Source organism: Haliotis rufescens, unplaced genomic scaffold (genome assembly GCF_023055435.1).
Source record: "Haliotis rufescens isolate VD_foot unplaced genomic scaffold, xgHalRufe1.0.p SCAF_13, whole genome shotgun sequence".
Taxonomy (NCBI): Eukaryota; Metazoa; Mollusca; class Gastropoda; order Lepetellida; family Haliotidae; genus Haliotis; species Haliotis rufescens.
In genome coordinates this window covers 13,669,536-13,683,456 of record NW_025963813.1, presented here as the reverse complement: position 1 = coordinate 13,683,456, position 13,921 = coordinate 13,669,536, and the positions used below count along the sequence as shown (strand labels likewise).

The window sequence follows — 13,921 nt, the reverse complement described above, 5'->3', positions numbered from 1 at the left end:
CGTATTCTCCGGCATTTAATGCTCCCTCCGAAACGATTAAAGTACCAACGAGACTGTGTCTTCATATTCCCATCTAAACCATAAAATGCAACCACCATCACTACTATTTTAATGCCACATTAAAGCTGCTAGGTTTTTCGGTCTCGGAATCCCAAATGGGATATAAATTATACTGTTTACATACTTCTGGTCGATATATTTCAGTATCGCCGACTTGAGAGCTTCATTAGAGCACATGTCAAGAGCGGTAGATCCGTGTTTGTTTCTTGCTTTGTAGGCAGCACCCTTCTGTAGAAGTAGTCGTGCAACGTCGGCGGTCTTGCTTACATGACTAGACGACACACGGCCCTTTTTAACAAACATAGGGGTACATAGACATGTACATATTTATATAATTCATACTGAATACTTACAATACTGATATATGGGCCTGGAGGTGAGGTGAGGTGGGGTGAAATCGGGTGCAACGTCGCGTCCAAGATTATTGCACTTATATAGCGACGTGCATGTACGTGTGTGTGTTTGTGTGGCTGCTTGTACTAGTCCGGGCTGATGCCGATTTATAGTGCTAGCTCACTGAGATACCATGCCGCAGTTTAACATGAATATCCCACTCAGACACAGTATACTGACTCCGAGCTTAATGCCGAGCGCCAGACAGGGTAACAACAAGTACCATCTTGAAACGTCTTTGGGTATGACGCGGCCGGGGATCGAACCCCGGACCTTCCGCTCTCCGGGCGGACGCTCTACCACTAGACCACGGAGGCGGTCCATATGGGCCTGGAATTCTTCCATTACTTCGATAAAAGTTAATTCATATTATACCATCTTATTGGCCTGAGTTATCGTTAGTTACTTTGTGATATCCATACATCTAATGCATGTGCATGTAAATACACGCATGGTTAAACAGCCTTTTTTAATATGATTTCACAATGGCCAAGTTGAGTTGGAATTGAAGCAATATGCAGAGAAAATATTACCTGAAGTAGAAATGTGTACACAATTTAACATTCCATAGCGTATATAACTAACACACAAAATAGCAAAGAATATTTCGTAAGTATAAAAAACAAGTACTACAAACAGTCATTAAATTATACACATTTTTATTACTTTCAAGCTTTTCCCAAATTATGTTCTAATTAATGTTTTTGTATGTTTCAGTAATTGTATGAATGTGAATGCATATTTTGAGCCCAGTATTTACAAATTAGGGGTCCAGAAATTCTTTGGCATTACCCGGGGACAAAGATAAAAAAGTACTGTAAACAGTAAACTACAATAATTCAAAGACAAAATTCCAAATACCTTACACAAGCCGTGGAGCGGTCTGTTACCGTTGTCATTTTCGATGTTAGGGTCAGCTCCTGAGGTAGCAAATCAAACCAAAACTTGAATTAAGCTAACACGGGCATGTGTGGACCGACAGTTCAATAAAAGCGACAAAGCCCTTCCATATTCAAAAGAAATCTGCCAAACACAGAGTCGATTGCACGATTCCGTCTATATCGTGAGCATACATTTGGGATGACCACTAAAAAGTAATGATACCAGGTGTTCGCGAAAAGGTGAGCGTATCCTGCCCCCGTCATTAACACATGCAAAGGAAAGTCAATCGTTCACCTGAAAATAACACGGGAACATGAGGTTCAATTAAAAAAAAGTGAATTGCATCGGACATCGTTTTTATCACTGATGCGTCAAATTTGGAAATTTCCTCCACATGTCTACCATAAATCGTTTTGAAAGCTTTGCTGAAGCTTTGTATGTTGTAACCTTGATCAAAAACTTCTGAGCAAGAGTCGTACAAGGCTCTTTGAGTTCTTGGCAGAAAAAGCATGCTCGATTTTACCTCAAAAGTTGTGAAATGTAGGCACCAAGGGCTGGAGGTGTTTGAATATTGCTCGACAAGAAGGGAAAGTTGAAGCCAGGTGTATACCGCTTCTGAGCAAGAGTCGTATGACGCTTTTTGAAATCTTGGTAGAAAGAGCATGCTCGAGTGTACCTCCAAAGTTGTGAAATGTCGGCACCAAGGGCTGGAGCTGCAGGAATATCTGCAGCCAAGCTTACCTTTCTGGAGAAGTAATTCCACTGATCTACACGCAGGTTTACGAAGAGCGACATATAGAGGAGTGACTCCATAATGACCCTTCCGATCAACTTCGGCCTTCCCCTAGTCAATAAATAATAAAATAGTTTTCACTCCATATACTATGAATTATCACGCTAGAATATATGCCGAAACAAATTCTAAAATGAAAATTATGTGACTGGCCATGGTTCACTGAAAATCAGTGATGACATGAATCTGATCAGGTGTTTCAAGAAAAGCGTAACTGTGCCCTGCTCTCCCGGTAGCACTCGCCACTCCAACATTTTGGGCACGGGTGGCCCAGTCGTGTAAGGCGCCGCGATTCGCTGTGCAGAGTTGCGTCCCTTGGGCACGCTAGAAACCTTGATTGTGGGTTCGAATCCCGATTCACCCCGATTATGTTTCTAGGTTTGTCGGCACCATACCCGTGTTCGTGGGTTTCACCGAAGTGGTAAACAACTGAGACCTGCATCACTTCGGTCTTTCCTCCCACATTAACTTGACACGCCGTGATATAACTGGAATACTGTTAAAAGCGGCGTTAAATCCAACTCACTCACTCATTAAAATAGTTAGTGCCAGTGGGAAAGGATCCTACGTAGATATAACAGTATGGAATATCAACGCGCATCATGACGACCTTCGATTTGGTCAACTTGGAAATGTTATACGATGGTCATAGTTGAAGTTATAGAAACGTGCATTTGAGGACACGTTGAAAGGGTGTGGTACCTTGCCAATGAGCAATCTGCAGCATTCCACATGGTCGTTGTTGGCGGCGACGTGGAGAGCAGCGAAGGTATTGTCCGACATTAAGTCGTTGACAAACGATGTGTCTCTCTCCAGTATTTTCTCTACGGCACTGCAGTGTAAACATTCATTTGAGACAAACAATGATGTGGTTCTTTTGACAGACTTAATGAAAAGAAAACAAAACATCGAATTTTACACCGTAATTTACAGCAATGTGAAGACACACTCAGTTTACTTTCTTCATATATACTACTCAAAAGAAATTAACGAACACCCTATTCTTTCATATTACTATTGTTAATCTGTTTATCATAACATGGCAGAGTAACTATAGTAATATGAAAGAATCGGCATGTCATGACAGAGTAACTATGGTAATATGAAAGAATCGGCATGTCATGACAGAGTAACTATGGTAATATGAAAGAATCGGCATGTCATGACAGAGTAACTATGGTAATATGAAAGAATCGGCATGTCATGACAGAGTAACTATAGTAATATAAAAGAATAGCCATGTCACGACAGAGTACTGACTGACTGAGTATGGTTTTACGCCGCTTTTAGCAATATTCCAGCAATATCACGGCGGGGGACACCAGAAATGGGCTTCACACATTGTACCCATGTCGGGAATCGAACCCGGGTCTTCGGCGTGACGAGCGAACGCTTTAACCACTGGGCTACCCGACCGCCCCCCATGACAGAGTAACTATGGTAATATGAAAGAATCGGCATGTCATGGCAGAGTAACTATAGTAATATGAAAGAATCGGCATGTCATGGCAGAGTAACTATGGTAATATGAAAGAATCGGCATGTCATGGCAGAGTAACTATAGTAATATGAAAGAATCGGCATGTCATGACAGAGTGACTATGGTAATATGAAAGAATCGTCATGTCAGGGCAGAGTAACTATAGCAATATGAAAGAATCAGCATGTCATGACAGAGTAACTATAGTAATGTGAAAGAATCGGCATGTAGTGACAGACTAACTATAGCAATATGAAAGAATCGGCATGTTATGACAGAGTAACTATAGCAATATGAAAGAATCGGCATGTCATGACAGAGTAACCATGGTAACATGAAAGAATTGGGTGTTATTTAACTTCTTTTCACTGATGCAGACGAATATAAGAGCAATGAAAAATATTATAAGGGTAACGCTATTTTTCAGGGCATTACCATTTGCAGTAGCCTGAGGTCTTCCATTAACTGCCCGACGAAGGAGGGCAGTTGAAAAGACCGAGGGCTTCTGCAAATGATAATGCCCTGAAAAATAGCGTTACCGTTATTATTGCTAAAATGGATAGAATTTGTAATCAAATAAAAATAAACAATATCTGTTTTGAAACATTTAGTGCAATCAACACGAATTTCACTAACCCACTTTTACAAATATGGAAACGTCACAGAACAAACCAGATGACGTCACTATTGAACGTGACGTCACCTTTCCTGTCCCTGTGACGTCACCTAACAACGGGCGTGATAATGGCCCGTCGTCAAGCAATATGAGGACATTATCAAGTTACAGTGGCCCGCTCATTTCTGATAACATGCGGGCGGTTTAATGATAATTCTAACCATTTTAACTATAAAATGAAATAAGCTTTACTGTAAGTTCATTTGAACGTGTTGCAATACAACACAGAATAAAATCTCGAGATGTGTTTGTGCGAATTGTTTCCAAGCTGGAACCCAATGACAGTTTATCATTTTACTGTTTTAAAAACTGAGTGTTCCCGTATTCATTTCCATCAGTTTACATGGATGTAGGCTTTATTATGGATGATTAGGTTTTTGTAAGCAATAATAATGGAGAGCTGACGCTTTTTAAAAATCTTTTTGTTGCTTATAATAAATGCCGGTGTTGAAGCAAAAGTTTATTCTTGATAGATATGAATATGAACCAAAATTACCCTGTCAGTAGTGATATAATGATTAATAAGTCCGTGGGGATATGCCGAGTGAGAATAAGTCCCCAGAAATGGATGCTGCCCCGAGGGTTTAACGCGAAGCCGAAATATGCGTCCAGTACGCACAAATGTATAGAATGTACACAGAAAAAATATTTATTGTGTCCCGAGGGATACACAATACTGTTCATTGTACCAAATTCTTGACAAGAAATATAAACTGCCTGTAATTAAAGTGATGATTATATCTTAAAGTACAGTACACCATATCATGTCATTTCTTCACAGGGCCCTCAGATATCCTGTGACATCTTCCCAAGGCAAGAGAGTTAACTGACTGTAAAAGTCCAGTTTCCACCCTTGCCGAACTAGGCTGGTATTATGGAGTTACATTTTGGCTGGACTAACGAGTCTATGCATAGTCCAATCAAAATCGCGCAACGAAATCGAAATCCGTTTCGTAAACTGTCGTGCAGATTTCGGTCGATTGCAGGATTTGCACAGCATGTGCACCACTAACTCGTTGTCAACAGATATTTTCCAAATCTTTTCAAGTTTTTAATCAAGGTGCTAACGTGATTTGATGCAGTTCGCGGTGTAAGACCCGTTTTCTCACAATATAGATCTTGACTGTTCATCAGATCGTCTTGACCGCCATTTTGTTTGAAGCAAATGCAAGTGATACGAGAGGTGGAATCTGATTGGTCCATAGGAGAGGCATAGAAGGGAATTTAACTCGTAACAGCCACTGGTGGCGCTACGATCGAACCCAGGAATTCCAGCCTAGTTCGGCAAGGGTGGAAACTGGACTTCTAAAGTCAGTTAACTCCCTTGCCCCGGGAAGATGATCCTGTGAGAGCCCTTGAAATTAGTAATTGGGGGGACTCTGGATCACTACTGTTGTAGGTCAAGTTAAAACCCTGTTGGTCGTTATCGTAAGCGACCAAATGGATGAGGGTGTCAGGGTGGATGACTTGGTGGATTACGTGTCATCGTGCCCCAACGGCGTGGATCGCTGCTCCCATTATCGATCATTGGATTCGATTACTTTGAGGCCACCGTTATATAGATCAAGACGTAAAGATAATGTGTCCTTCCATACTAACGTAACATGGTCCCTTAAGCAGGCGTAGTGCAGGGCGTTGAAGTCCCGGCGGTTGCAGTGCTGGAGATTGGTGTTTGGGCATTCAATAAGAATCTTCGCGCATTCATCATTTTGTAAAAGGATAGCGTCATGAAGAGGGGTGTCTCCAGACTTGTCCTGAAAAAGAGGTTGCATCCGTATTTCACTCATGCCAATCATTCCACGAGAACCCATCCAGTTTATTTGATGGACAAGTACTGAAAGAATGTATATGTTTGAAAATGTTAATGGTTTCTGTATTTAAATGATGACATACATCGATGTGTGTTTAGTGTTTCAGTGAGATTTCTTGTATGCCTGGCAAAATGTGTTGATAATTATATTTTTTAGAACGTAAAACAATATAATACTTTGTCATAGCCGCGGTTGGCAAAATTCCATATATATAACTCCGCCGTGTAAATAATCCAATGTATACCAGACAAATACGTGGCTAAAACATGAACAACGGTCTATGCCACCGCGGCACAATCAACTCAACACACACCAATACCTGATCACCCAATCCATACTAGTCGTCTTTTACTACAAACATGGGATCCGGGCGATCTATTTGTCCCTGGACACCATAGGGGTCCGACTCACATGAGTATCGAGGGCGTCTCAGTGCTTGACTTGGCTCATAATTTGTCATCGTACGCGAAGCACGACAGTACTATCAACCCCTGGTATCGCTCAGGCCCGAACTCGAATTTGTAAAAGACCACCGTGACGTAGTTCAAATATTGGTTGGTTGGTCGGTTTGTTGTTTAACGCCGCACTCAGCAATATTCCAGCTATATGACGGCGATCTGTAAATAATCGAGTCTGGACCAGACAATTCAGTGATTAATATCATGAGCATCGATCCACACAATTGGGATTGATGACATGCATCAACCAAGTCAGCGAGCCTGACCACCCGATACCGTTAGTCGCCTTTTACGACAAGCATAGTCACACTTTACGGCATGCATGGGTTACTGAAGACCTATTTTACCCCGGAATCTTCACGGGTCTCAAATATTGGTAACAGCCCGGTAAATGTAAAACGTCTACGATTGGGCGTAAAATGCAAAATAGCAGTGACACAACATTCACTCACGTGACCATTCTTAAATAAAACGAATAATAAAAAAAACATAACTTTTTATCATCACATGTTATGGCTGAAATACTGCCGACGTGACTATAAATCTTAACTGACGCACTCAATTATCATCCCATAAAAAAGATTAGTGTGAAAGAAAGTGATCTATTTTAGCTGAATCTATTACGAGAACATAATTTTGAAATAACGAGAAAAAACTCGTTATTTCGAGAAAATAATTAAAATAACGAGACAAATTCGAAGTAACGAGAAAGAACTCGAAATTTTAAGAATATATTTGAAATAACGAGAAATTTCGACTGACATAGGATTTAGGAACACACATACACCATTCACTGCTTCTATTCAACAATAGTTACCGTAGCATTGACGTCCACGCCCTTCTGCATGAGCACTTTGAGGATGTTGGGATGTCTATTGTGTACAGCAAGATGAAGAGTCGTCTGCCCGTTGCGGTGCCTGTGATGGATGTCGGCACCCTTCTGTATCAGCATGGTCGTAATGGCCTCCTCCTTGCTATAAAAGATGAAGAAGAATATTGTAATTGTACTGTTACAAGAATGAACGTAGGAATCTGTCTGAACATTAGCTGTTCAAACGGGGAAGGGAGACACGTAAAGAAGTTGATGAGTGGCCATTGTAATGTTAGCGCCCTTCTCGATCAGTGTCGTTGCTATGACTTCATTCTCACTGGAATTAACATGACAGAAGAGTTGTAATGATGGAACATGGAGACACATACGTTGTGAGAATGTAGATAGACCAGAGCCAGTAGACCATGCATCTTACTTGCACATCTGAAAATTTGAATCACCCCAGACGAAATTACCATGAGCTTGTTGTATGCAACTCTAGGAGCATTCTGCCTTTTTGCACAGATTCAGTCGTTTGATTCATGTTATATAACTGGTCAAGATCTTTGACTGCAGATACATGCCTGGTCTGACAATCTCACCCAATAATTGCTGCAGATAGGGCGGTGATTCCCTTATGACCTTGAGTCTCGAGGTTAGCGCCACTGTCCAGCAAGAAGCGTGCTATCTCCATATTGCCCACGTGACATGCTCTCATCAATGGTGTCAGATTCTGGAGTCCGAATTGTTGTGATAACTGTATTATAATAGAAACTATTAGTTAGCTAGGTACGGCTTGCCCGATACATGCTTCATAGATTATAAGCTTGGTGTGCTTCCGTATCGTAAATATATGTGTCCTTGCTCTTCAACTCTAAGTTTGAGGTCGATAAATCTGTTCTGTGATATCATCCGAAGTCATTTGGAGCAAAGCAAAATTGGGTACATCGTAAATATCGCCATTTTACTAAATAAAGAATCTCACCCGAGTGTCTTTTGATATCAAATATATCAACACGAGTTGATAAAAGTTGTAACCAGTGATGTCACAATGGTCTGCAAAGCATTGTGATGATACAGTGTAGATATCGCTTGATCTCATCCAAGCGATATCTCCTGTGGGAGCCAGTTTTGGATGATAAATCCCCGTCACGCCGCTATTTCGTGTATGTTTCGATATCTAAATATGGGATATATACCCGGAGAACACCATAATCAGATGCTTTTTAAATATCAACTGCAAAACATACGTACGATGCATTTACAGACCGAGGAGCAGCTGTTGATTCACGGGTATAAAAAACATAGTGATTAGTTTCATCATGTTCATGTTATGGGACCGCATCCGTGGCCCTCTTGGTAGAGCGTCCGACCGGAGAGCAGAAGGTAGCCCAGTCGCAATTCGCTGTGCAGAGTTGCATCCCTTGGGAATCAAATCCCGGTTTTTGTTTGTTTGTTGTTTAACGCCGCACTCAGCAATATTCCAGCTATATGACGGCGGTCTGTAAATAATCGAGTCTGGACCAGACAATCCAGTGATTGACATCATGAGCATCGATCCACGCAATTTGGATCGATGACATGTATCAACCAGGTCAGCGAGCCTGACCACCCGATACCGTTAGTCGCCCCTTTTATGGCAAGCATGGGTTGCTGAAGACCTATTCTACCACGGATCTTCACTTGTCCAAATCCCGGTTCGCCCCAGATATGTTTCCAGGTTTGTCAGCACCATACCAATGCTCGTGGGTTTCACCAAAGTGCCAAAGGTCACTTAAGGCTTTCCTCCCACTTTAACCTGACACGCAGTAGAATACTGTTCAAAGCGGCGTTTAACCAAACTCACTCTCATTCGCCCAATCAGACAGTCACAGAGCCTGTACATCCGATCCCCAATTTCAGCCGGCCCTGAAGACGCGCATGCGATACTGGGCATCCATTCCGACCCGGAATTCCCACATGTACATGTAGACCTCTAAACACCAAGAGCTCACCAGCTGTGGCTTGGACTGTATCATGGCTTTCACTAAGTCCAGGTCCCCCTTAACGATGGCCTCTGTCACGCCCCCAGTGTCCAGTGCAGATGATGACAGCCCTCCTGATGAGTCCACGAACCTCTTAAAATTTTCTAGTAAACCTCCCATCATACCTCCCATCGCTGGCAGTTGGTCTGATAAAAAAAGTACATACTTGCAATTTTCATAAATAATTAAGTCTCAAACATAACATTATTCAGTTCCCATTGCGACCATATAATCTTCTGTTGTCATGTTTGCACAGCCTGTTAAAAAACCGATCTCAAAACGTTACTGGGCTAAAAACAGTAGCCGAGACACTGATAACTTAATGTACAAACCACACCTCTGATTTCCGTTACAAATACATTCCCATCGACTAACCATTTCTTGCTTGTTTCATTCATGACCACCATCAAACATGGATGAATATTTTCTAAAGCTGGGTGGTTCAGTTGAATTTGAAAACTTTTTATAAGATGGTGGTCTAACTTATTCAATTGTGTCTCTGCTGGGTTCATGTTCAAAACCTAAGATATATCAGATATTTAACACCACGACTGTAAAATGTGCGACACATACTTGTCTGTCCCTGCAACCAATGGTGGTGTGGAAACACCGGACTCGTGGATAGATTCGTTGATGTATGTACCATCAGACTGATAACTTGCTTCGCAGTTAAAACATATTGTAATCTAATATACCCTTTCAACAGCGTTACGTAATAGGAGTAGGTGATCACTCCTGACATATGCTCACACTTAAGACAAAAGCAAATGGAAATGTGTCAGCAATACAGTAAACTACGTTTATAACGAACACGCTTATAACGAACTGATCGACATAACGAACCTATTTTTTAGTCCCTGCCATTTGTTGTATATATGCTGAGTGTATAAATATGCTTTTAACGAACTACGGTTATTACGAACTAAAATTAGTGGTGCCTTTGAGTTCGTTATAATCCTAGTTAACTGTGGATTATAACACAGTAAAATAAAGTGTGCACTTAGTTTCTGCTAAAGCAGCATCACATGAATTACAGACTGAGTCAATCATGCAACAGTGCCACGCCATTGCTGTCCGATGTTTGTGAGGTGAGGTCCAAGCGACATGCATACACGTGTGTGTGTGTGTGTGTGTGTGTGTGTGTGTGTGTGTGTGTGCTGGTGCTTGTCTTGACTGATGCCGAGTTTATAGTTATATAGTTATATAGTTATAGAAGCCCACTGAGGTACCATGCCGCAGATTAACATAAATACCCCAGTCGTCATCATCACTATCTTCCAGGCTCTCCACAGTCTCCCCCGGAGCAGGGACACAGCAGGCAGGGTTGAAATACCACTTCCTCGACCCAAACACAACCACCACATCTCCATCGCTGTCCACCTCCTTCACACGACCAACTTTACCCAGGAACTGAAAATACCAACGTCGTTCTCTTAAATAACCGTGTCTTCTATCATGGTAATATAATAAACAGCTTGTACTATCAGTAGCATCAATATAATTCCAGAACCGAGTTTTGTAATTGATTGAGTTGGGTTTAACGCCGCTTTTTAACAGTATTCCAGTTATATGAGGGCGTGCCGTTTACCACTTTGGTGAAACTCACGAAAACGGGTATGGTACTGACAAACCTAGAAACATAATCGAGTCGAGCAGGAACTCGAACCGCAATCATAGGTTTCTGGCGCGCCCAAGGGACGCAACTCTGCACTCTGGACACTCTGCCTTAGACGCCTGGGTCATCCGTTCCCCCATTTTATCTGAAGTATGAGGCAGTGGAGTATCTTTTTCATAATTATTTTAGTTATTATCAGCTAGGTGCGCCCCTTGCAGTTGTCCTGCAAAAACTGATGAAGATTGTGGGTTCGAATCATAGCTTCAACATCATCATAATCCTTATCTATCAGCACCGTGCTGGTTACTGTAAACGTTAAGGTCACGCAGACCTCCTGTCACAAAACGTTGACAAGGAGCCATATAACTGAAACTCAGAGAAACAAAGTCACTTCAAGTTATTGTTTTACTTACCCTTTCCATTTTGGAGTTCCATCCTCCCTGACATTCCTGAAGCATCTGAACCTTCTCCTTGTCATCCAGGATCCGGACCACGTCGCCTGGGCTGTGGTCATGCACCTACTCCCCAGGGAACAACAGAGACGTACAAGATGAAACACAGAACCAGTATGCATTGCGAACCTAAGGGTAACAAATAATGTCATCCGTGGCTGCAAGCTTATCCCTTGTGACATCTTTATAGCTATTGGACAATGCATCTTTTAATGTTCGGAAGAAAGTATTGACAGCGTTTTCTTTAATTTCCGTCCGATGGATGCTGCTAGACGTTGATGGACTTTGACCAGGGGTTTGATCTGTATTGCATCAACAAAGCTACTGGATTCAAAAGAAATCTTCCCCTCAACAGCATTTCCTTTGCCCTTTTCTTTTAATTAACTACTGAGCATTACAAATCACATCATCAGTCAGTGATTCTTGGCCTCATGGAAAATAAATGAGAGGAGAGGGTGCTTCAATAATAATTCAACATGTACAGCTTAATATTATGACTGATCTATAATGAATACCTGTATCTCCTCAATCTCCCCCGGAGCAGGGACACAGCAGGCAGGGTTGAAATACCACTTCTTCGACCCAAACACAACCACCACATCTCCATCGCTGTCCACCTTCTTCACACGACCAACTTTACCCAGGAACTGAAAATACCACCGTCGTCCTCTTAAATAACCGCGTCTTCTATCATGGTAATATCATAAACGGCTTGTACTATCAGTATCATCAGAATAATTCAAGAACCGTCTCTTGCTTTGGCTTTTAACTTAATTGGGTGAGTGAGCTGGGTTTAACGCCGCTTTTTAACAGTATTACAGTTATATGAGGCGTGTCGTTTACCACTTTGGTGAAACCCACGAGCACGGGTATGGTGCTGACAAACCCAGAAACATAATTGGGGCGTACAGGAACTCGTACCGCAATCATAGGTTTCTGGCGTGCCCAAGGGACGCAGTTCTGCGCAGTGAATTGTGGTGCTGTACACAACTAGGACACCCGTGCCCCCGTTTATCTTAAGGTTGAATTCATTATTTTTATAAGTATAGATTAGAGCACGCGGACCTGGTGTCTAATCGTTAAAATGGTTAGAGTCCGGGCGCGGAGATGGATGACAAACTATTTAAAAATCATTTACTCCATGAAAGAAAACGATTAAAGTTTATTGTCTCAGTTTGGGTAAAACATACTAAATACCATTTACAGACAGAAACCTCTAGTGTTTCTGTAGACTGCAAACCGACCTTATATAGTTGGTCAGATTGTATTAATTATTAATCACGTCTACTGTACTTTCTGGAGTATGTTCCTTCGTTATGTGCGCACTGAATTATTATTTATTAGGTATTGGAGGGAACATGTATCTTAATCATCTAAGTTTCGACCCTTGCATTGATGATCGTGGTTTCGAATTAGAGCTGTGACCTCATCATAATCCTTTTCTATCAGCACCGTGCTGGTTACTGTAAACGCTAAGGTCATGCAGACCTCCAGTTACAAAACGTTGACAAGGAGCCATATAACTGAAATTCAGAGAAACAAAGTCACTTCAAGTTATTGTTTTGCTTACCCTTTCCATTTTTAAGTTCCATCCTCCATGACTTTCCTGAAGCATCTGAACCTTCTCCTTGTCATCCAGGATCCGGACCACGTCGCCTGGGCTGTGGTCATGCACCTACTCCCCAGGGAACAACAGAGACGTACAAGATGAAACACAGAACCAGTATGCATTGCGAACCTAAGGGTAACAAATAATGTCATCCGTGGCTGCAAGCTTATCCCTTGTGACATCTTTATAGCTATTGGACAATGCATCGTTTAATGTTCGGAAGAAAGTATTGACAGCGTTTTCTTTAATTTCCGTCCGATGGATGATGCTAGACGTTGATGGACTTTGACCAGGGATTTGATCTGTATTGCATCAACAAAGCTACTGGATTCAAAAGAAATCTTCCCCTCAACAGCATTTCCTTTGCCCTTTTCTTTTAATTAACTACTGAGCATTACAAATCACATCATCAGTCAATGATTCTTAGCCTCATGGAAAATAAATGAGAGGAGAGGGTGCTTCAATAATAATTCAACATGTGCAGCTTTATATTATGACTGATCTATAACAAGTACCTTTAAAAGGGCTTCAGTGGCCAATCTGTATCTTCTATTTTCAAACAAGACAGTAGCTACACCATCGCAGGGAAAGTCTGCTACCGTTCCTATCTCTCCTTGACACTAAAATAATTACAACAATAAATAGTGAGTGAGTTGGTATAAGTATATCTGCGGGAGGAAAGCCAAAGTTATGTAGGCTTTGAACCTTTACCAAAATCTTTATTTGAAAACTTTGAGCTTCGAATAGAGACTCGTCCCTTAGGCTAGCAAGAATCCTTTGATCGGTGGTGTGAATATAAACACAAGTCATACTACTGCTACTGCTTGTGTTACTACTACTACTACTGCTGCTGCTAA

General features: G+C 41.6%; 1 protein-coding gene across 1 annotated transcript in view; it reads right to left on the bottom strand.

The window, feature by feature from the left end:
- The window catches only part of LOC124111189 (E3 ubiquitin-protein ligase MIB2-like), a 35,505-nt gene that overhangs the window by 6,352 nt on the left and 15,232 nt on the right, over nt 1-13,921 (bottom strand). Inside the window, exons 7-19 of the mRNA XM_046470802.2 lie at nt 13,580-13,684; nt 13,026-13,130; nt 11,971-12,102; nt 11,417-11,521; nt 10,642-10,798; nt 9,359-9,534; nt 7,967-8,121; nt 7,371-7,527; nt 5,884-6,038; nt 2,831-2,960; nt 2,077-2,179; nt 1,315-1,373; nt 185-348 (exon numbers count right to left, since the gene is read on the bottom strand). Of these exons, the coding sequence (XP_046326758.2) occupies nt 185-348; nt 1,315-1,373; nt 2,077-2,179; nt 2,831-2,960; nt 5,884-6,038; nt 7,371-7,527; nt 7,967-8,121; nt 9,359-9,534; nt 10,642-10,798; nt 11,417-11,521; nt 11,971-12,102; nt 13,026-13,130; nt 13,580-13,684 (1,703 nt within the window). The remainder of the gene's footprint in view (nt 1-184; nt 349-1,314; nt 1,374-2,076; nt 2,180-2,830; nt 2,961-5,883; nt 6,039-7,370; nt 7,528-7,966; nt 8,122-9,358; nt 9,535-10,641; nt 10,799-11,416; nt 11,522-11,970; nt 12,103-13,025; nt 13,131-13,579; nt 13,685-13,921) is intronic.